The sequence below is a fragment of the Marmota marmota genome, unplaced genomic scaffold (assembly GCF_001458135.2).
Source record: "Marmota marmota marmota unplaced genomic scaffold, marMar, whole genome shotgun sequence".
In the NCBI taxonomy this organism is placed as follows: Eukaryota; Metazoa; Chordata; class Mammalia; order Rodentia; family Sciuridae; genus Marmota; species Marmota marmota.
In genome coordinates, this window is record NW_026000153.1 from 18969236 (window position 1) to 18989279 (window position 20044).

Consider the following 20044-nt stretch of genomic DNA (forward strand, 5'->3'; position numbering starts at 1 on the left):
TCTTTTGCTTCTTGGATTTGTTTATGTAATTCATTGTTGAAGTGATCTTTCATTGTCTGATTTTGCTGTCTGATGTCTTCCTTGAGACTCCAGATCATCTGAAGCATGTATATCCTGAATTCTTTATCTGACATTCCATCTGCTGCAGCTATTACCTCTTCTAACGTTGAGTTGACCTGCATTGCTTGTGGTCCTTTCTTTCCTTGTCTCTTCATACTGTTCGCGTTTCTTTCTGCTTGGTGAAATTGTTGTGTTATTGAATTTCCCCCTATATATTTATATTGCTCTTGTATAGTTGCAAAGTCTCCCTTGCAGGCGCGGGCGGTGGCTCTGCCCCTCCTCCAATTGGGGCAATGTGCCTACCACGCCAGCAGGTTGCTGGGCCTGTTCTGCCGGTGGGTTGCAGGTCCGCCTACCTTGCCGGCGAGGTTGGCGGCTCTGCCCCTCCATGAGCCGCTGGGCCTGTTCTGTTGGTGGTCACAGTTCCGCCTACCTTGCAGGCACGTGGGGCGGCTCTCAAATATAGGACTTATGCTAATAGGTAGGTATATGGTAAAATTCACATACTAAAAGGAAAATGCTTTCAGATTCAACTTATAAAAATGACATACCTAAGTAATGATTGAGGAAGTTTAAAAATAAAGGAATAAGTGTTAACATGAAGTGAAAACAATAACAGAAGAATAATTGGTGGTATATACATATGTTAAGGAGAGTTCAAATCTATAATCATTAAATGTGATCAGTGAAAGATTTTATATTAATCAATGACAAAGTTAAAATAAATAAGCAATGATCATATAACTTCTAAGTCAAACACCACTATTATTACTGGAATGAGATGGAATCTCAGTGTAGTTTGATTTGCATTTCTCTAATTTGCATTGCTCTAATTGAGATGTTGTAACTTTTTTCACATATTTGTCGATCAATTTTACTTCTGTGAAGTATCTGTGAAGTTCCTTAGCTGGTTTATAGATTGGGTTATTTGTTTTTTTGGTGTTGTTTTTCGAGTTCTTTATATATCCTGGAGATTAATGTTCTGTCTGAGGTGCCTGTAGTAAAGATTTTCTCCCATTCTGTAGGCTCTCTTTTCACATTATTGATTGTTTCCTTTGCTGTAAAGAAGCTTTTTAGTTTTAATCCATCTCATTTATTGATTCTTGATTTCACTTTGAGCACTCCAGGAGTCTTATTAGGGAAATCAATACCTAAGCTGACATGGTGGAGATTTGGGCCCACTTTTTCTTCTACTAGGCACAGAATCTCTGTTCTAGTGCCTAAATCCTTGTTCCACTTTGAGTTGAGGTTTTTTTCAGGTTGAGAGATAGGGGTTTAATTTCAGTTTGCTACATATGGATTTCCAGTTTTTCCAGCACCATTTGTTGAAAAGGATATCTTTTTCTATAATGTATATTTTTGGCACTTTTGTTTAGTATGAGATATGTGCATTTATGTAGATGTGTCTCTGTGTCTTCTATTCTGTACCACTGGTCTACATATCTGTTTTGGTGACAATATTATGCCATTTTTTGGTGTCAATACCATGCCATTTGGCTCTGTAGTACAATTTGAGGTATGGTATAGTGATACCTCCTGCTTCACTTTTCTTGCTAAGGATTACTTTGGCTATTCTGAGTCTCTATTTTTCCAAATGAATTTCATGATTGCTTTTTCTATTTCAATGAAGAATGTCATTGGGATTTTAATAGGAATTACATTAAATCTGTATAACGTTTTTGGTTACAATGGCCATTTTGACAATGTTAATTCTGCCTATCCAAGAATAAGGGAGATCTTTCCATCTTCTAAGGCCTTTTTCAATTTCTTTCTTTAGTATTCTATAGTTTTCTTTGTAGAGGTCTTTCACCTCTTTTATTATATTGATTCCTAAATTTTTTTTGAGGCTATTGTGAATGGGATAGTTTTCCTAATTTCTTTCTCTTTTCATTAGCAGGACTAAGGGTTTATCAATTTTATTCATTTTTTCAAAGAAAAAACTTTATGTTTTGTCAATTTTTTCAATTGTTTCTTTTGTTTCAATATCATGGATTTCAGCTGATTTTGATTATTTCCTGTCTTCTACTACTTTGGGTGTTGATTTGTTCTTTTTCTGGGGCTTTGAGATGTAATGATAGGTTATTTACTCATTGACTTTCTATTCTTTTAATGAATGAGCTCAATGCAATGAACTTTCCTCTTAGCACTGCCTTCATAGTATCCCAGAGATTTTGATATATTGTATTGGTGTTCTCATTTACCTCTAAGTATTTTTTTTTATCTCTTCTCTGATTTCTTCTGCTATTCATTCATCATTCAATAGATATTGATTAGTCTTCAGGTGTTAGAGTAGCTTCTGCTTTTTATTCTATCATTGATTTCTAATTTCATTCCACTATGATCTGAATAGAATGCAGGGCATTTTCTCTATCTTTTTGTATTTGCTAAGAATTGCTTTGTGGCATAAGATATGGTCTATATATGGTCTAGATAAGGATCCTTGTGCTGCTGAGAAGAAAGTATTTTCACTCATTGATGGATGAGCAAATATTTAGTTCTATATTTATTTTTATAGTTTCTTTGTTTAGTTTTTATTTGAAAGATCTATCCAGTAGTGAAAGTGGTATGTTAAAATCACCCAGTATTATTGTGTTGTGGTCTATTTGATTCTTGAAATTGTTTGATGTATGTAGATGCTCCATTGTTTGGGGCATAAATATTTATAATTGTTATGTCTTGTTATACATCAACAAGACAGTATTAAATGTCCTTCTTTGTCCCTTCTGATTAACTTTGGCTTGAAGTTCACTTTATGTAAGGATAGAAACTTCTGCTTGTTTACATGATCCATGTGAGTGATATGTTTTTTTCCCATCCTTTCACCTTCAGTCTGTGGATGTCTTCACCTATGAGGTGAATCTCTTGGAGACAGATATTATTGAGTCTTGTTGTTTTAGTCCAATTTGCTAGTCTATGTCTTTTGATTGTTGAGTTTAAACCATTAACATTCAAGGTTATTATTGAGATATTATTTGTATTCTAGTCATTTTGGTTTACTTCTAGCTTTTAATTTGAATTTGTTTCTCCTTTGATTCACTATTCCTTTAGTGTTCTTTCTCCCTTTGCTGATTTTCACTTCTTTCTTTTTATTTCATCTTCATGGAATATTTTTTGAGAATATTCTGTAGAGCAGGCTTTCTAATTATGAATTTTTTAATGTTTGTTTATTAAGGAATATTTTTATTTCATTTTCAAATCTGAAGCTTAATTTGTGTGTGTGTGTGTGTGTGTGTTGCTGGGGATCAAACCCAGGGCCTTACATATGCAAGACAAGCACTCTACCAACTGAGCCATATCCCCAGCCCTGAAGCTTAATTTTTATGGATATAGGATTTTTGGTTGTCATCCATTTTCTTTCAGTGCTTGGTGTATGTTATTCCAGGACCTCCTAGCTTTGAGAGTCTAGGTTGAGAAATCAGCTGAGATTCTAATTGGTTTACACTACCATATTATTATTAAATAAAGAGAAATATAAAAAGAAATTTAAAAGATACATAGGAAAATGTGTTTGACATTTCTGTTTTAATGAAACATATCTTTTGTTAAATATAGGGCTTATGTGAATGAATAAACAAAACATGTTATATACATACAATGGAATACTACTATCAGCCTTCAAAAGGAGTGAAATTCTGACATGCACTACAACATGTATGAATCTTGAAAACACTATGTTAAGTGAAATAAGTCAAACACACAAGAATAACTATTATACAATTCCACTCATATCAGGTACCTAGAATAGACAAATTCATCAAGACAGAAAGTAAAAAACAGAGGTTACCATAGGGTTGGAGGAAAGAAGGAGAAATTATTGTTTAATGGATACATGTTTCAGTTTGGAAAGATAAAAAAAAATTCTAGAAATGGATGTTGGTGATGGTTGCAAAACTATGAGAATTTACATAATGCCACTGAACTGTATGTACACAATCTATACATTAAATATATAGAAATATAATCTCCACAATAAAACAATTTTTTAAAAAGAGCTTATAATTTCTTTTCAAGATCCTATGGAAAATTTATTTTTAAGAAATAACATTTTATACCTAAAATAAAATAAAAGGTGGCATTTCATAACAGTAAAGCTAAATTTTTAAAAACAAATTTAAACACAACCACAAAAATATAAAGTTGCCTACTGAGGATTCAAAACAATGCTCTAGACGACTATTGAGTTTAAGATAAAATAAAAACTTAAAAGTCATTGAGAGAAGTAGGGATTTAGCTCAGTGGTAAAGCACTTGCCTAGCATGTGCAAGGGCCCAAGTTCAAACCCCAGTACTTCAAAGAAAAAAAAGAATTTTTAGAAATCACTGACAATAAATATCAGCAATACTTAATAAAACATAAGATACAGAAAGGCTATATTCAAAGCTTTTGTTTTTACTAGCAAATAACATAAGATGTAAATTTCTAAATCAAGAACTTAAAGAAGTAACAAGAAAAGTAATTAAAGTAGAAAATTATTTCAAAAATTATTTGAAAATAATGAATTAAAATCTGGTATGAATTAGAAAATACTATAAGAAATAATGTTTGTAAAAGAAAAATCAATCTAAGAAAAATGTTAAATAAAACCAAGAAATGAAAAGTAAGATGTTACAGATTCAGGACAATTTTAAAGAGAAAATAAAAATAAATACATATATAAATGTTTGAGATCAATGTTAGAAAACCTGGAAGAAATGGGTAACTTTTCAAAGATATAGTATGTAAATGACTTTTAAAAACAACTCTTGGGAAATGTAAAAAATTGAATAAATCTGTAGTGATGAAATAAGTAACAAACACATCAACAAGTTACTTCTCCAGTCTCAGATATCTTTATGATCTATTCCAGATATAGGAAAAAAGTGAAAGCTGTATGTTTCATCTCATGAAGCTATCATAAGTTTGCTAATAAAACCAAACAAAAAGCAACAGCCATTGACACAACCTCAGGTACATCCCTGCCATGATCTTAAATTTAAAAAAAAAAAAAAAAAAAGACTGAATGCAACAACTTGGGGAAATCTTAAGGAATGTTAAGGAATTGTGCTGGAGTGAAAAAAGCCAATCTCAGAGGATTACATATTATATGATTCCATTTATATAATATTCTTGAAATGATAAAATCACAGAAATGAAGAACAGATTAGTAGTTGGCTGGGTCAGGAGTGAGAAGGAGATGAATATAATTACAAAAGGAAAATGTGAAGGATCCGTGTATTAATGAAATTTCTGTATCTTGAATGTGGAAGTGGATACATGAATTTGCACAGGTGATAAAATTGAATAGAACTAAATACACACAATTACACATAAAAGTAGGGAACTTGGGAATTTAAAAAAAAACTATGGGCAAAACTCACTTGACTTCTAAAAAACACTTACTTAAAAATGAAATGTTTGGAATTGGTGATGTGCTCAGTGGTGAAATGAATGGTTAACACCCAAGGCCCTATATTTGATCCCTACCACTAAAAAAAGAAATGTTAAATTAGACATGTATTTAAAGAATGACCCACCACAATTAAATAGATTTTCTCCCAAAGATGTAAGGGACATTTACTATTAGTAAATCTGTGATCACTAGTATCTTTTTTTAAAAAGTATTTTTTAGTTATAGATGGACACAATACCTTTATTTTATTTATTTATTTATTTTTATGTGGTGCTGAGGCTTGAACTCTGTGCCCCACATGTGCTGACAAGCGCTCTACCACTGAGCCACAAGGCCAGCCCTGATCACTAGTATCTTAACCAATAGTTTATAAGCTATTAAAGAATTTCAATTGATAATTTTAAGAAATGTTAAAACAGTACTTAATAAAAATCAAATACATATTTATGTATTTTTTAATTAAAATTTTTTAGTTATATATGGACACAATACATTTATTTTATTTATTTATCTTTATGTAGTGCTGAGGATGGAACCCAGTGCCTCACGCATGCCAGGCGAGCACTCTACCACTCAGCCACAATCCCAGTCCTCATATTTATATTTTAAAAATAAAAAAGCATTCAAATAAAAAGGCAATTCCAAAATATGAGATGTTCTCACCACTATTACAAGAAAAGAGTTAAAAATTTAAAAGTCCTTATGAAGGAGACAAAATTATCATTTGCAAATGAAAATCAAAGAGGATGTACTTAAAACATGGGATGTAGCAGTTTATGGGGCTTAGTAAAAAAGCCATCCCACTATGAATGTGTGTTAGCTTTGTATTACTGTGACAAAATACCTGAAATGATCAATTTATAAATAGGAAAGATTTATTTTGACTCAGTTTCAGAAGTGTCACCCATGGTCACTTGACCCTGTTGCTTTGGGCCAGTGGCAGCACATCATGACATGAGTGCATGGAAGAGAAGGCCCACTGACCTCATGGTAACCAGAAAACAAGAAGACAAACCAGAAGAGACTGAGGTCTCAACATCCCCTTCAAGGTCATCTCCCTAATAATCTAACATTCTTCCACTAATCTCTACTTCCTAAAGGTTTACCACCACCCAACAGCACCATCAACTGGGAACCAAACCTTCAATACACAGGCCTCTGGGGAATATTTAAAGATGCAAAATTTAATAGAATGCGAATGTGTTTTCATGGTCTAAAAAAGACTTTCTTAAAACAATGGACATCATCATATTTTGCAACTGGACCTTCATTGTTTTCACGCTTCTTATTTAACATTGTTTTGGAAGTTCTCACCAACATTACAAAAAAGGAGATGAAAATTAAGAAGCCCTTGTAAAGGAGTCAGAATCATCATTATCTGCAAGTGAAAATCAAAGGGAATATACTTGAAAAGTAGCTTACTTGATAGCAGCACTTAATATTAAGCAAAGTTGACACAATGACTATATAAAAAAAAAATGAGTTTTCACCAAAAACTTTTGGCTTTGGGAGATTCTAAACAAAATCTCAATTGAACTACTTTGGAACTTAATAAAAATTAATATAAGTTCATCTGGAAAAATTTAAATAATTAGACAGGAATACTTTTAAAATCTTGAAAAAGAGGAAGAGGAAGCTTACCCTACAGACATTGGTTGGAATAATGTGATGCCAGTGAAAAATTCACAGATCATTGGAACAGAAAAAAATATTCCTGAAACAGACAGTAGTATTAAAAAAAAAAACTTATATGTAGTAAAATAATAGGGAATAGATGATTTGGGGAAATGGGCTCTTTGAGAAAATTATAAAATTAAAATCTCACATAATACCAAATAAGTTTAAGAAAGATGAAAGATTTGATATTAACAATTAACTCAAATTTTTAAAAAGCAAGAATAATGCATTTAAACATTTACCTCTCCTCCAGAGAGCAATGACTTACATATTTTAATGCATGGGAATATAGAAATTTTTGTGTATTAGAAAACAAAGCAAATGTGAAAGCTAAGTGTAACTAAGCACACATTTAAATAAATAAGAAAACTTTAACATCCCATTACCAAGAGCAAAAAGGGAACAGACATATCAGTCAGACTTTCTCTAATGAAGATGACCAAAATATAGGTGTGAAACATTTTCTTCTATCAATTCCATGGTAAATTCTAATTCATGATTATTTACCATTTAACTTTCTTAAGAGTTCTTTCAAAATTACTCAGCATTTGTAAGAATATTATAAAAACATGATAAATGTACTTATGGTAAGAGGATATATCTGTACTGCTATCACAAAGATAGTTTCTTAATATAAATCAATAACCTTAAATATTTTTCTAACTTTTAGCTCAATAATCAATTCAATTTTTTAGTAATTACACTAAAAAATTACCACATATTCATAAATATAAAGAAACCTCTTTAATTTATAAACTTCTATGTATTTATTTAAATAATAAAGTCTACTTTTAATAGTTATTAATTTAGCTTTTACTTGTATGTTTAAAATTTTATGTTATCTAAACATGTTGATATGTTTGGAGCTTTTTCAACTCACATTTTTTGTCTTTTTCAAATTCTTTACTTGTATTTTTGACATCATTAACATCACTTTTTTAAAAATCCCTCCAATAGTGATTTTATTAAGTTAGTTACTTTATAAAATGTTGCAGGGGTCATAATTGTTAACAGTTTTATCAAACTGGTTAACTGGTACACTTTGCACCAGTGTTTTATATAACATTACATTTTTCCCCATATTTTTTATTGGTGCATTTAGTTGTACATAATGATGAGATTTGTTGTTACATATTCATAGATGCACACAATATAACAATATAATTTGGTCAATATTATTCCCAGTCTTTCTTAGGATAATGGTTTTTTGAAGCTTTCCAGTTAGACATGTAGCCTTCTCCAAATCTGTATGAGATGCTATCTTGGCAAATTTTATTGCAAGTTACAAATATTGATATATATATTAGAAGAGTTATTATTTACCTTTGTCCTGAGGTGGAGATTTTTTTTAATCTTCATAACAAAACAATTTCCTGGATAAGTTTTTATAGAACTCTTTAAAAGGCTATTTATAATGACAGCTAATACTTGATATTTATAACTTCATACTTGCCAGATGACTTTCTAAATTTGTGTAAAATTTCTTTGCCTACTTTTGTTAGGTGACATCCCAAAATATCTATAATTAGCATTGATTGAGGTCAGATAAGGTTCATCTGTCTTCACCAAACATTATATCTTGTTCAAAAGAGAGTAATTCAGAGATAGTCCTATAGAACAAAAGATATTTTTTTTAAAAAATTGTAATAACTATCTCTTTTAAGAGAGGCAATTTTTAAAGAATAACTTTTACCATATATAGGAACATATATAGGTATTATATATACCACAGGGATTTAGGAACAAGAGTGTTGAAGCATTATTTTAAAACAGTTTTTTTTAAAAGTCAAATATCCATAAATTGAAGTTACTGAAATAAATTATTAATTGTTATACATCCATTGCACTTACTACCATAAACTCATTAAAATTTTGTGTTAGAAGGATATTTAATAACTTATGGAAATGATCATGAAATAATAATTGAAAAAAAATTCTTATAACAAAATTGTGCCTTCAGTTGTGGAGAAAATATATAGAGATTTGCATATGTGCATGGGAAAGAATAGGGGGAAATCACCAAAATAATTCGGTGATTACTTTTAGGTTGTGACATTAGGGATGATTTGGGTTATCTTCATTCAAGTAATGAGCAAATGCATAATGCTCCTGTCCCATCTAGCTAGATGAGTTTGGAGTAGACTTTTTAAAAGGTGGTGGCGGGGGTGGGGGACAGAAATAAGCATGATTCCTGAGGCCTGTAACGTTTCCTTACCTTACCAACTCCAATTGACCTGCTCTCACAGTATGCTTTGCTTCACCTGTCTGTCTGCAGTCTTTTTTTGTGGACCACAACAGTCGAGCTACCACTTTCATTGACCCCCGAATCCCTCTTCAGAACGGTCGTCTTCCCAATCATCTGACTCATCGACAGCACCTCCAGAGGCTCCGAAGTTACAGCGCTGGAGAGGTAAGGATCCCCATATCACCAGCACTGCCCCAGTCCTACTGCACACCAGTCACAGTCTCTAATCTTCTAGTGAGGCCAGAACTATTTCTTAGTGACCAGGATCTATGGTTGTCTGCTCCATGGAAATGAAGTCATGTGTATACTATGCTCTAGAAAAATGAATGACCACTGAGGTGTACCCACTTATCTCTCTACATTTGTCTTCAGATTGCCTTCCTTCTGCCTTCCTATTTGTCCAAATCACCACTACTAAAAATTGATGTAGTTTAAAGGAAACTGAAAATGCAGTCCGGAGATCCCACACTTCTGCCTGGAGCTGCCCCTGCAGAGGCCTGCCAATCACCTGTGAATAGTGAGGAGACTATGGAATTGCTATGCAGTGTATGACTGGCTTTAAACGTCTACCTCCATACCTCCACTTAAGATCCTGGAGAAGACTTCAGGAAAATGTATACATTGACTAAAAATTGGGGGAAATTAGCCAGGCCCCAGGAATACTCTATTCCCATCCTACCATAGCTGTTCCCTGGTTTTATATCTTCTGTCACTAGCTATAGTTACCTTCAGCTGGACCATGAAGGGCTGTCATCTCTCTCACTTTCATTGCCTTTCTGACTTAGTCTCTATATCCCCTCTCCCTCCTTTTCCCCTGTTCTTAAGGCAAAAACTCAAAATACAGCTCTTTTGTACTTCCAATCAGTTCCTGATAGTATTATGAGCAAATCATTATTTTTTAATTCCCCCCAAATCTGGGCCCTCTTTCCACAGAAACCACCAGGATCTCAGAAGATAGGGGATCTGAGAACAATTTCCCATAAAATAGCTTGTAGAATTGGACTACAATGAAGTAGGGGAAAAGGGTGTAGGGAAGAAAGGAATATGTATTTCTTCCCCACAGAAAGTGTTTCCAGAGAGGGCCGGAGGAAAAACTGGGAAGATTGCAATCTGCCTGGCAGCCATTCCCTCCAGATAGCAAACCCAAGTCTCAAGGGAGGAAGGAGCCTGTCATTGATGTATGGAACTGATGATTTACTACTTTCTCAGGAGTAGTCCTCTGTGTAGTCTGAGAGATGTAACTGTTTCCACACAAGGGCACTTATGACTTAATGCCAAAATGGGCGACAAAACGAATTTTTCTTTCATGGGTTCATCTTAGGTGCTATTGTTTTAAAATCCTGCTGAAGCATGTTATATCTTTCCTTCTGTATATACATGTGTGTGTGGCCATGCAGAGAGGAGTATTATACATCCCTGAGCATTGTGTGGGTACCAGGCCCCCCTCTAGGTGAAGATGTTATTATAGACTAGAGAAAGCAATGCCCCAATGTCCCAACTCATTATGCATAGTTCTCCTCCATGCTGGCACTTTTATAACACTTCAGAAAGAAACTGTGTTTTAGTCATCTTGTACTTCAGAAAGTACTTCTAGAAATTATACAAGAATAAATTCTAAATTCCACATCAATTCAAAATATGCTATTTTACTTTATTTTAAATGTCCAAGCTCCTTAATATCATTGAGGAAATTTCAGTATTAATATAACTATAAGTTATAAGGAAGCTACGCACCAGAGACATGTTTATTGCCAATAAAACAAAAATATCAATTACCTACTTTATAAAATTCATACACCTTTGAAGATATAGATCTCTTCCAATTATAAGAAATTCACCTGAAAATATAAATATTAAAAACTTTTCTAATAAAAAGAACAAGATTGAGACCAGGGGTACAACTTGCATACCTGTTAAATAGCCCAAATACAGTTTATTTAATATCAAAATTCACAGCAAAGTGCCATCTGTATCAGTCAAGAACTAGCTGAAAGACTAATGCATGACAATGAGAGAACATTAATGTGCATCAGCCATCTGTGTACTTCCTAATGTATCCACTCCCAAAATTGGATGTACTGACTCTGTACATCCAATTTTCAACCTTATCCCACCCTCTGTCCTGCTCTTTCTTCAGGTAGCTTCAAACTGGCACATAGGAAACTAAAAAAAATAACAGAGAGAGGTTGTGTTTTAATCATCTTTTTCACCGATGTGACTAAAAGATCTGAACAGAACAATTTTAGGGGAGGAAAAGTTTATTTGAGGGATTACAGTTTCAGAGACCTTAGTCCATAAACAGTTAGCTTCATTCCTTGGGACTTGAGATGAGGCAGAACATCAAGGCAGAAGAGTGTGGTGGTGGGAAGCAACTCACATGATGATAAGGAAGTAAAGAAAGAGAGAGACTCTAATCTCCAGATACAAAATATATACCTCAGAGCCACTTCCCCCAGTGCTCACTTCCTCCAGCCACACCCTAGACACCTTCAGTTCCACTCAGTTAATCCCTATCAGGGGATTAATTCACTGATTAGGTTAAGACTCTCACAACCTAATCATCTCTCCTCTAAACCTTCTTGCATTGTCTCACATTTGAGCTTTGGGGGGAGACTTCAGATCCAAACCATAAGAGGAACCAGAAAACAAAGACCCAGTCTCTAAGGAAGCAAATATCTGGTTGCTTCTACTGGAAAAGCGTAGGGAATGAGGAGATAGTAAGGACTCTTGTATAAATACAGAGGAGGGGTGCAATGGAAGATATTGACTGTGTTTGCTATAATCAACAAATATTGATTTAGTATATGGCTTGCTATGAGCACTGTGGAATATAAAGAAGTATGAGACAATCCTTCCCCTGGAAAAGTTTTATTCTATTTTTGAAGTCAGGCCAAAACTTCACAGAGAATTAAGTAATGGGAGAATCAGAATATGAGTGAGTGCCAAGAGATGTTGGAACAAGTGTCAAAGAAGTTCAAAGAAGACGAAAGATAGGTATCTTTTAAAATAAGTACCTGACCTAAAATTTGGAAATTGGTAAAAATCTAGTTAGGTACAAAGGAGGAAGAAGGGCAACTTCACAGAGCATAGCCTAAGGCTCAGAGTTAGGACTGAGAAAAAGCAGTAAGGAGACAGAGAACAGTTCAGTGTAACCAAAATAGCAAATTTCTACTGGCTAAGTCTTGGTTTTTGGAAAGCTTTGAATGTCCCATTGAAGAGTTGGGATTTTTTAAAGAGTGCATTGAATTAATTCAAGAAAAGTAATGTGCTTATTTTTGTATAAAAATGAACTTTAGAGGTCATTTCACTATTGTTTCTCAATAGAGAAAGAGTATTGGCATTGTGGGGCAGGACAATTGTCCTATAAGCTTTCCAGACCTTGCAGCTCAGCACCCATCCATTAGATGTCAGGAGTTCCCCTCCCCACCCATCATTATGACAGTGAAAACAAGACGGGGGGGGAAAAAAAAAAAAGCCCTATATTAGTCAGGGTTCCTCAAAGAAACAGAATTGATAAAAGAGATGGATGGGTGGATGGATGGATAGATAGATTGACAGAGGAAATGAGAGGTGACTTATTATATTAATTGATTAATACAGTTATGAACTGAGTAGTCCCATGAAATGCTATCTAAACAGTGGGAAACCAAGAAAACTAGAAGCATAGCTCAGTTCAAATCTGAAGACTAAACATCTTTTGAATTATTCTTTAACTCATCTGGAAATTTTCCAGGCAAATTCCTGAATATAGTTATCAGGAATATAGGATTTATGCATAAAAAGATCATTATTTATCACTTTCACTTGCACTTTAATGCAGTGACATATCTGCCTGCAATTGTATTAAAGAACCAACAGCTGGACGCAGTGGTGCTCGCCTGTAATCCCAGTGGTTCAAGAGGCTGAGGCAGGAGGAGTACAAGTTCAAGGCCAGCCTCAGAAACTTAGCAAGGTTCTAAGCAACTTAGCAAGACCCAGTCTCAAAATAAAAAAGGGCTAGGGATGTGGCTCAGAGGGTAAATGCCCCTGGTAGAGGTTGGGAGAGGCTCTCCTAATAACTTCCAAATGGAATTGGACATAGATAAATACAAAGAGTATAAAGAGCTATGAATATCAGGTCTCATCTCCCCATCAGTAAAGAAATCACTGAAGGTTAACAAATTTTTCTTATTTTTACTATAATTAGCAATATCAATTAACATTAATAAGGAAGGTTAAGCAGAACACATCATTTTCACTTCTTTTACTACTTTATCTTGGTTGGGTTAGAAAATCACTAGTCAGAAAATTTCTGGAAGTTATACACAGAAAAACTCAACAAAGATTGCTTAAGGAAAATTCAAGGGTCTGGAAGGAGGGAGAAACATTTAACTGTGAAACAGAAATCATCTTTAGTTATTCTTTGCCATGAGTTTCTTGGACATCAAAAGTCATTTCACTGGCTCAGCTGATATGGAGATGTCATTCAAGGTGCCTGCCTGTAGGGAAAATAATTTCTACATTACTTTCTAAAATTAGTAAATGCCCTCTTAATCCTTTATAATCTACACTTAATTATAAGTTTTCTTGGAAATTTATAAAATTCATATACCTTTGAATATAAACTTTCTTAATTATAAAAAATATGTACTGGATACAGAAAACTTTAAAGAACTTGGAAGAACATTTTAAAAATGAGCATAATTCCCCATCTGGAAGCACTCCTTGGTGCACATAGAAGGAAAAGCTTTGATCATACTGTCTACGGTTCTGAATCCTACTGTACCTTTACAGTATACCTTATAGATAACTTCCATGTCATTAAAATTCTTCCATGAATTCTACTATGGTTCTACTATCATTTAACTCAAAATTTTGTACATTATGTTTGTTGTCACTTTTGACAGTATAGAAATACTGAACAACTCAAACGTAGATCTCTCTTGTGTTTTCTTAATTCTGAAAACTTTGTTAACAAACAAACAAAAAAACTAAAGATGGTGCTCATTCATTATTTTGGCCTTTCCTCATTATTTTGGTTGATTTTTTTTTAAAAAATTTAGGTCTCCAGTGTTCTCAGAGAAGCATTAACTGATTGTTAACCCAATAAGTCTAAATTCTGTAATTTTTAATCATGACTTTTAAAAAATACCAGTATACACTTGCAAATTGCAATGCTGAAGAGAAGCTTGTTTACTAGCCACTGAAAACTATTTTCTTAGGATATATCTTCTGTTTTGCCTGGGGAGTTCAATGTTTGCAGTTTTCACATTTACAACTATGATTAAAGCTGTCAACATCAAAAGAAAAAAAAATACTAAAAGTAAGCCCCAACTGCACCGAGTTTTCATTAGTCATAGAATAATCAATCATAATGTGTCTGGGGAAAGGCGGATCACCAGGGCACCTGGGGCCCTTCTCTCCTGCGCTGCTTCCTCCTCCTCCTCCTCTTCTTTCTTCTTCTCCTCTCTTTCTCGCTCTCTCTCTCTCTCTCTCTCTCTCTCTCTCTCTCTCACACACACACACACACACACACACACACCTCAGAAACTCAGACCAAAAGGTTCAAATGCCAGGAAATTTCAAACATGTAATTTTAGTTTTAAGTGGAAAATCCAGGCTTTCATCATTTGCAAGAGTTAGAAAAGCAATGTTAGCATCAAGTTTCCAGTGAGATTCAAATCAGTCATTCAGGATGGATTGTTTGATACCACTTCAGGACTGTACAGATCCTAACACATTCTACCTCAATCTTAGAATCTCAGAATTTTCTTTTTTTTTTTAAAGAGAGAGAGAGAGAGAACTTTTTTAATATTTTATTTTTTAGTTTTTGGCAGACACAACATCTTTGCTTGTATGTGGTGCTGAGGATCGAACCCAGGCCGCACGCAATACAGGCGAGCGCGCTACTGCTTGAGCCACATCCCCAGCCCTCAGAATTTTCTTCATCCCTGCCTGAAACTGTCTTCCTCTCTGTTAATTCCACGGCCTCTGGTTGGAGAAGAATGTTTCTGTCTAATCATCTCATCTTCTGATTCTATTCTCTGAGTTTTGCAATACCAACCCTTGGCAGATGGTTCTATGGCTCAGGGAACCTACAAGTTCTATCTGCCCCCAGTGTTGTTTCTTCTAACTCTCTCATAGTTGGCTTGATGCATATTTGCCAGTTAGCCATCTGCCTTAGGGTAGCTGGATTTTATCTGGATTCTGAATTCTCCAATCTGGCTTAGTTTTGCCAGTTAGCAAGTAACCTCAGAAGTAGGTGCCATTTTTCCCATAAAATGAGAGCCTCAGCAACTCTGGAGGCTGAGGCAGGAGGATTATAAGTTTGTGTTTGAGATTAGCCTCAGCAACTTAATGAGACCTTGCCTAAAAACACAAATTAAAAAGATCTGTAGGGCCTAGCACAATGGTACATGCCTGAAATCCCAGCAGCTTGGGAGGCTGAGGCAGGAGGATCACAAGTTCAAAGACAGCCTCAGCAAAAACAAGGTGCTAAGCAGCTCAGTGAGACCCTGTCTGTAAATAAAATACAAAATAGGGCTGGAGATGTGGCTTAGTGCCCGAGTGCCCCTGAGTTCAATCCCTGGTACCAAAAAAAAAAAAAAAACTGGGAGCATAGCTCAGTGGTAGAACACCCCTGAGTTAAACCCTCAGCACCAAAAAAATGAAGCCCTGCAACACACAAATTTCCTTTAAAGCCAGGAATAGAAGGAGCCCTCCCTGTTTCAAAGGCCATTTCATGGGCTGGGGATGTGGCTCAGTGGTGGAGTGTTTGCCTGGCATTCATAAAACCTTAGGTTTGATCATTCACACACACACATACACACACACACACACACACACACACACACAATCCCAATTCTTTTTAGGGTGACCCACTGACAGTTATGCATCTTTACTTGGAGTTTGACAGCAAGGAGCTTCTGAGTTCTCAAAGCTTGATATCAGATTTAACTGTTTCCCCAATTTCTCTCTGTAGATCATCACTTAGGTAATATTCAGTTGAGTGGTCTTTGAGAACTCTGTCTTTACAGCATCAGAAATGTTTTAAACACATAAAGATGAACTCTTATAATTTCCTCCAGGGAAAAGAAACATAACATTTCAGTTCCAGAAAACATTTACAAAAAAAAATAAATGTGGAACTCTATACTGCATACTTTATTAATATCACTTTGTATTGTAACTATTTAATTGAAACTATAAAGTGCTGCTTCAGAAGTATCAGCTTCCAAGTCTCAGTTTCTGGCTACCCTAGCTGAACAGAGCTGAGTGCTAATGGCATCAAGGTGAGAAGTCCACCAAAGTGACTAGAATCTATTTCCTAGTCCCTCAATTAAGCCCTAGGCAATGAGAGAAAAGGATAAATCTGCATCCTTACCACTTCCAGAAGAGAAGAAAAGGCTGGTAGTTCAAATCTGCAGACAAAGGATGTTTTGTTGTTGCTGTTTTGTCAGTGTGGATTGTGGAAGTAGGACCTAAAAAAAAAAAAAACAGCGATTAGCATGTCTTTAATTATCCTACATTAAAATTGGCAATATCACACATGACCAGTCCTAAGTGACCATTTGGAATTGACCTGATCTTTGTAGACTAGGATCTCATCATCTCTCCTAAATTAACTGTGAATGAATTTTGTATTTTTTTCTTTTTCACATTTTTAATTGATGCTTTATAGTTGTGTATAATGATAGAATTGCTATAACATATTTGTACATGCACGCAATATATTGGCTAATATAACTTAGCCAATATCACTCCCCAGCACTTACCCCTCCTTCTGCACCTCCCACCTCCTGATTTCCCTTTGTTTTCATGAGATCCCCACCCTCCCTCCAACTTCCTTTTACTTTTCCCTCTCTAGCTTCCATATATGAGAGAAAAAACACAATACTTGACCTTCTGAGTATATCTTATTTTGCTTAACATAATGGTCTCTGGTTCCATCCATTTCCTTAAAATGACATAATTTCATTTTCAAGGCTGAATAAAACTTCATTGTGTATATATTCCACATTTTCTTTATCCATTCACCCATTGATGGACACCTAGGCTGGTTCCATAGTTTGGCTACTGTGAAATGTGCTGCTATAAACCTGGGCATGTATGTATCTTTAATTCTTTAGGATAAATACTGAGGAGTAATATAGCTGGGTCATATGGTGGTTTCATGCCTGGTCTTTTGAGAAACCTCCATATTGATTTCCATAGTGATTGTACTAATTTACAATCCCACCAACAACGTAAAAGTGTTCCTTTCTCTCCACATCCTCTCCAGCATTTAGTATGATTTGTATGCTTGATGACTGCCACTCTGACAGTGTAAAATGAAATCTCAGTGTAGTTTATTTTTTAAGTGTAGTTTTTATTAGCATTTCCCAAATTACTAATGATGTTGAATATTTTTTATATATTTGTTGGCCACTTATATTTCTTCTTTTGAGAAGATCTGTGTAATTCATTTGCCTATTTTTAATTGGGTTTTTTTTTTGGTGTAAGGTTTTTTAATCTCTTTACATAGATATTAAATATCTAGATATTAAAGAGTAGAAAACAAAGATTTTTCTCCAATTTTATGGGTTCTATCTTCACATTTCTAATTGTTACCTTTTCTATGCAGAAGATTTTTAATTTGATGCTCTCTCATTTATTAACTCTTGGCATTATTTCCTGAGCTTTAGGGGTCCTTTGAGAAAGTCGTTGCCTGTGCCTATAAGCTGGAGTGTTGACTACATTTTCTTCTAGAAATTGCAAAACTTTTCTGGTCTAATTCCTACATCTTCAATCCATTTTGAGTTGATTTTTGTGCAGGGTGAGAGATAACAGTCTAGTTTTATTCTTCCACACATGGATAACCAGTTTTCCCAGCACCATCCCAGACTGGCTTTTCTCCAATGTAGGATTTTGGTACCTTTGTGAAGGATCAGATGACTATAGATGTGTGAGTTTGTCTCTGTTTTCTATTCTATACCATTGGTCTATATGTCTATTTTTATGCCAGTACCATGCAGTTTTTGCTATGGTAGCTCTGTAGTATAATTTGAAATCAGGTATTGTGATGCCTTCAGCATTGCTTTTTTAGCTTAAAATTGTTTTTTCCAAAAACAATTTCTGCATCTTTTGTTCTTCCAAATGAATTTTAGGACTGCTTTTTCTAGTTCTGTGAAGAATGTCATTGCTATATTTTTTATCATATTAGAGGTTATCTTTTTAATTTTATTATTAATTTGTTCTAATTAGTCATATATGACAGTAGAATGCATTTTGACATACTGATCATTGGTATTTTGATGGGGATTGTATTGAATCTGTATATTGCTCTTGGTTGAATCACCATTTTAACAATAGTAATTCAACCTATCCATGAATATGGGAGGTCTTTCCATCTACTTGTGTCTTTTTCAGTGTTCTCTAGTTTTCATTGTAAAGGTCTTTCACCTACTTGGTTAAATTTATTCCTAGGTTTGTTTGTTTATTGGCTGAGGCTATTGTGAATAGAATTGTTTCCCTGATTTCTTTCTCAGAAGATTCATTGTTGGTATATAGGAAAGCTATTGATTTTTTATGTTGATTTTAGAATCTGCTACTTAGCCAGGTTGGTTTATTAGCTCTAGAAGTTTTTTGGTGAAGTTTTTTTGAAACTTCTAGGTAAAAGATCTTATCAGCACTGATAATTAACTTCTTCCTTTCCTATTTTTATTCCTTTTTATTTACTTCTCTTTCTTAATTGCTATGGCTAGAATTTCTTGCACTATATTAAATAGGAGTGATGAGAGTGGGCATCTGTTATGGTTTGGAAGTGAAGTGTTCCCCAAAAGCTCACATGTGAGACAAGGCAAGAAAGTCTGGAGAAGAAATTATTTAGTTGTGAAAGTCTTAACTCAATTAGTGAATTAATCCCCCATGAGATTAACTGATTGGTAACTGTAGGAGGTGGGGGATTTGGAGGTTTGGCTTTGGGGTATATATTTATATTTGGAATTGATTTGTTCTTTTTCAAGGGCTTTGAAAAGCATCATTAGGTTGTTGGAATCTTTCTGATTTTGTCATGTAGGCACTCATAACTGTAAACTTTCCTCTTGGAACTGCCTCCATCGAGTCCCAGGGGTTTTGGTATGTTGTATCACTATTCTCATTTGAGTCTCAATTTCTTTATTTATTTCTCCCTTGATTTCTTCTATCATCCATTCATCATAATCTTCATGTGTTTATATAGTTCTGTAGGATTTTGTCATGTTGATTTCTAATTTCATTCCTTTATTATCTGATAAGATGCAAGGAATTATATCAGTTTTTATATATACGTGTTCTCTAGGATTTATATGGTTATACGTGTTCTCTAAGAGTTATATGGTTATTTTGGAGAATGTTTCATGAGTCACTGAGAAGTGTATTGAACTACTGCTAAATGAAATAGTCTATAGATTGTGATGTTCTCTCTCAAAAGCTTGTGTACCTCCACAATGGTTTATTTTGGTGCCCACATGGCCTCTTTCTTGGCTTTTCTGTGCTCATTTCCTGCAACTTTCCTCAGTAGACATTTCATAGCACTCGCATTTCTTAATCCTGGCGGGGGGTCTCCACTGCAGCTTCAGTTTCCTCCTCACATCTCCAAGTATCATCCTTTCAGAGGCAGCCCACAGGGACTCTGAACCTGCTGCACTTTGCCTGGCCTCCCAGGCCTTTCTTTG

The 20044-nt window shown here is 34.6% G+C and overlaps 1 protein-coding gene across 6 annotated transcripts in view; it reads left to right on the forward strand.

The window, feature by feature from the left end:
- The window catches only part of Hecw1 (HECT, C2 and WW domain containing E3 ubiquitin protein ligase 1), a 391308-nt gene that overhangs the window by 307955 nt on the left and 63309 nt on the right, over nt 1–20044 (forward strand). For all 6 annotated transcript variants that reach the window (XM_048786494.1, XM_048786498.1, XM_048786495.1 and 3 more), the window contains one exon: nt 9402–9536. In XM_048786494.1, coding sequence (XP_048642451.1) covers nt 9402–9536 — 135 coding nt within the window. The remainder of the gene's footprint in view (nt 1–9401; nt 9537–20044) is intronic.